The sequence below is a fragment of the Pygocentrus nattereri genome, chromosome 10 (assembly GCF_015220715.1).
Source record: "Pygocentrus nattereri isolate fPygNat1 chromosome 10, fPygNat1.pri, whole genome shotgun sequence".
NCBI lineage: Eukaryota > Metazoa > Chordata > Actinopteri > Characiformes > Serrasalmidae > Pygocentrus > Pygocentrus nattereri.
In genome coordinates, this window is record NC_051220.1 from 18,417,719 (window position 1) to 18,421,231 (window position 3,513).

At 37.3% G+C, this 3,513-nt stretch overlaps 1 protein-coding gene across 1 annotated transcript in view; it reads left to right on the forward strand.

Moving 5' to 3' along the window:
• The window catches only part of bub1bb (BUB1 mitotic checkpoint serine/threonine kinase Bb), a 10,719-nt gene extending 7,408 nt beyond the window's left edge, over window positions 1-3,311 (forward strand). The window contains exons 7-9 of the mRNA XM_017703219.2: window positions 322-503; window positions 603-700; window positions 1,720-3,311. Coding sequence (XP_017558708.1) covers window positions 322-503; window positions 603-700; window positions 1,720-2,017 — 578 coding nt within the window. The 3' untranslated portion in view covers window positions 2,018-3,311. The remainder of the gene's footprint in view (window positions 1-321; window positions 504-602; window positions 701-1,719) is intronic.
• Window positions 3,312-3,513: the final 202 nt, after the last annotated feature.

The following is a 3,513-nucleotide window of genomic DNA, read 5'->3' on the forward strand; positions in this document are numbered from 1 at the left end:
AAAAGATGTGGCATTAAAAAAAAATTTTTGTAAATACTGACCTTTTATTCTTTGCCTGGTTAAATAGATCAAATCCTTATTTGGACATAACTTGATTTTGCATAGTTGTTAAATTCAATTAACTGAATAATTTCACAGCAACTGTCCATGTATTTTAGTTTTAGACTGCTCCAGAATTTCATGATGTTCAGTAACAGTTTCTCTTCAGCAGATTGGCTTATGAACTTGACTTTTATTGCAGATGAGTTTGTTTGAAGGTGAAAAGAGCAGTTGCTTTAAGCAAATTAGATGCTGATGGCACGTTTCTTTGTTTTTGCACAGTTGCACGGGGTCTGCAGTGTACACAACCTCTAGGACCAGTAAAGAACAGTCGGCTCATGATATATGATGAAAATAAGGAACATTTTGATCCTCAGGAGCCGAAAGTAGAAAGTTGGATGGCTCCTCCATCTGCTAAGGCCAAGGAGAATGAACAGAGACCTGATAAATGGACTAATGCTAAGGTATAAAATTTATTTAAAACAAGTTTTAAATATAGTAATTTCTTAAATGAAAAGCCTGCTCTGTTTAAAACAATGTTTGTTTTCCCCTCCACTTACCAGTTGCCCCAGAAGTCCAGATTTGGTCATACTGTAGTGGTTCCACCACCAAAGCCAAATTTCCAGCCCTTTGTGGAGGAGAGTGATCAGCCTCCTGCAGTGTGAGTGTTCTGAGATGCAGCTATCTTCTAGCCTCATCACGCTAACACATGCCAATTAGGCCTTGAGCCTTTGGCTTTTAATGTGCATGATAATCACTGAATGATTTATCTCTGGCTTATCTCCTCCATCACTTTATAGGGCACTGCAGCTCTTGAGGGTATGTTTAGTGGACATGTTAAAACAGGCTAATATTCAGTGTAATAAAAAATTCCTTTAAGAGCACACAGCATTAATTCTTGTTTATGAATTGCATACATTGCCGTCATTTCACATTTGTTGGTGATGGTCTCTTTGGATTGCCGCTGCTGTAACAAAACCTTGTTTCGCCAGCATTACAGGACATGTAAAACGTTACTAATTTTGAAGTGGAATTCCACCGATTTTTCTAAATTTGTGCATAATTACTTTTTATCTTAAATTGTGTAGTCATCCAGAGTGGATTGATGTGAAGTGCTCTAGAGAATTTACTGAGTTAGAATCATTGGTAGTGCTAGACACCTGATGTCTGAATGTCTCGGGAAGCTCCCTCACAGATAGTTAATGCACGAAATAGTTATGGATACACTGTTTTACAATAATTGAAGATTTTGGCTTAAAACAATTTTTAAAATCCGTTCATTGCAGAGAGATATATACTGGGTGTCCTGGCATAGTAGTCCACAGAAAGGTGTGTGGTGTTTTTTTTTTAATTTTTAAAAAAAAAATTTTTATTTTATTTTTTTTAATAAAGTTTCTACAATTTTACCTTTTCTCAGTATTACATAGAAACACATGCAGGTTCACTGATGGTTTTTGATGGTAAATAAAATGGTAAAAATTTGCATTATAGGCATTATAACCCCTTATTTCTTTCACCGCTACTGTAAAGAGATGGGTTTGTAAGGTTCTCTACAATGATCCGTTTTTGCATCAAACCAAAAATCACGTTTAAATCTCAGCGATTCAACTATGCAGAAATTTTGAATGTAGAAGTTTTAATATAACACTAGTGATTTTCATTTGTCATTTTGTCTCTCAGAACTCCATGTAAGATCAACCCAGCAGTGAATACTGTGCTGTCTGCAAGGAAGCCGCGACGGGAGGAGCAAACTCCACTGAAGAGGTTGCAGGAGAGACAGCACCATATGCAACTGCAACAGGAGGACGAAAGCAAAAGTGGAGAGAAGAGCATGTACTGCAAGGAGCTTCTGTTCAGCGGCGCCACAGAGTTCTCTTTTGAAGAGCTGCGTACTGAGCGATACCGTCAGAAATGCATCCAGAGACTGGAAGCAGGCAGGAGTGGCAGAAACAGCCAAGAGCATTCACAATCCAGTTAAAATGACCGACAAGTGAAAAGGCTGGAAGTAACGGAGTGTCTTTGTAGCATGGTTCTTAACTTTTGTCCTTGATGCTACTTTGCTGCTCATTTTAATGTTATTTCTGCCCCAATACACTCCATTAAATCAATCGGCTCCTTAGCTAGGCCATCCCGAGTTGAAGTGGATGTGTTTGAGCAGGAAGAACACTAAAATATGCAGATCAGCGTGGAGAATCACTGCATAAAAAGACCTAGGCTTTGAATACCTTAAATACTTTACATAAGCCTCTGAAGTCATCATATGTTTGTCCTGTTGTTGTATCCAAAGAAATGCAATCAATTTTGAGTCTAAATCTGGCAAGGATTGTACTGTTACTAACTTCAGTATTATTGTTCCCTTATTACTGTAACAGCAGAGGTTGTTCAGACACTAAGAACTCTAGCTGTAACTAGTCAGATGTCAGCAATATAATAAATTGAATACTTTTCAACTTTCAAATAGAAAGCCTGTTAACTCGGACCACCAAACCTGCAGGTTTTCTGTTCATTTCCCAAGTACAGAAAACATGCTGCAGTTATTTCCAATGGTAACTGCTGCTTTTTAAAAGGGGGAATGCACCAGTTTTCAAAGTCATTGAGAGTGGTTTGATGTAAAATGGTGCACTTGCCACTCCTTACAATGGGAGTGATGGAAAATTGGGGTCCCAATGTCTACAGGGCAGATATAGACATTTTTATTTACTGTCTAACTGACTAGTGAACCTAATGCGTGTTTTTTTTTTTTTTTTTTTTTTTTTTTTTTTTTTTGCTGATTTTTCTTTTAAATTATTTATTTACCATCCTCCCCCCTCATATCTATTTGTAGCCATTTCTTTTAACAGCACTCTGTGAGTTAGCTTCAGATGTCTGGTTCCTGTCAGCATTTTTCAACAGACTGCTTTAAATGACTTTTAACATCTCAATGTTTGAATTGTGTAGAGATTTTGAAACTTGGGTGCAATTCCCCTCTGTGCCCCCATATAAAATACTGCTGCCTGACAAGCAATGACTCTTCTGGTATTGTATTTCTGTGGTTGAACCTGTGCTTTTGTATATATTGTTTCATTGTTCATCACACTGTATTGTGTGCAGTTGTCATAATTTTTTTTTAAACTTCCTTTCTTTTGTACTGTTGTAATGACAATTATGCTCAGAGATGATGTAGAGTTGCTCATTTTTTTTTTTTTCTCTGTACCCTGTACCTCTTACAGGATAGTCGCTCATTGCAAGAACCAATATTTTGTTTGTAATAAACAAAAGCAGTGTTTTTTAAATAGTGTTTTGTTGACTGTTAGCAGATGAGCATGATGAGAGGCTTGGCTCCTCCTTTTGGGGAGGGAGTGTGTTTCAAATACAAATCAGTCAGGCCAAGATGGCGTTCACTGCTGTCCTTTGTGCATCTGCTGAAACAAATTGGTTCACCTTTGTTTTTTTTTTTTTTTTTAGCTGTACTCAATCCTTTGTTACAGAGCACAT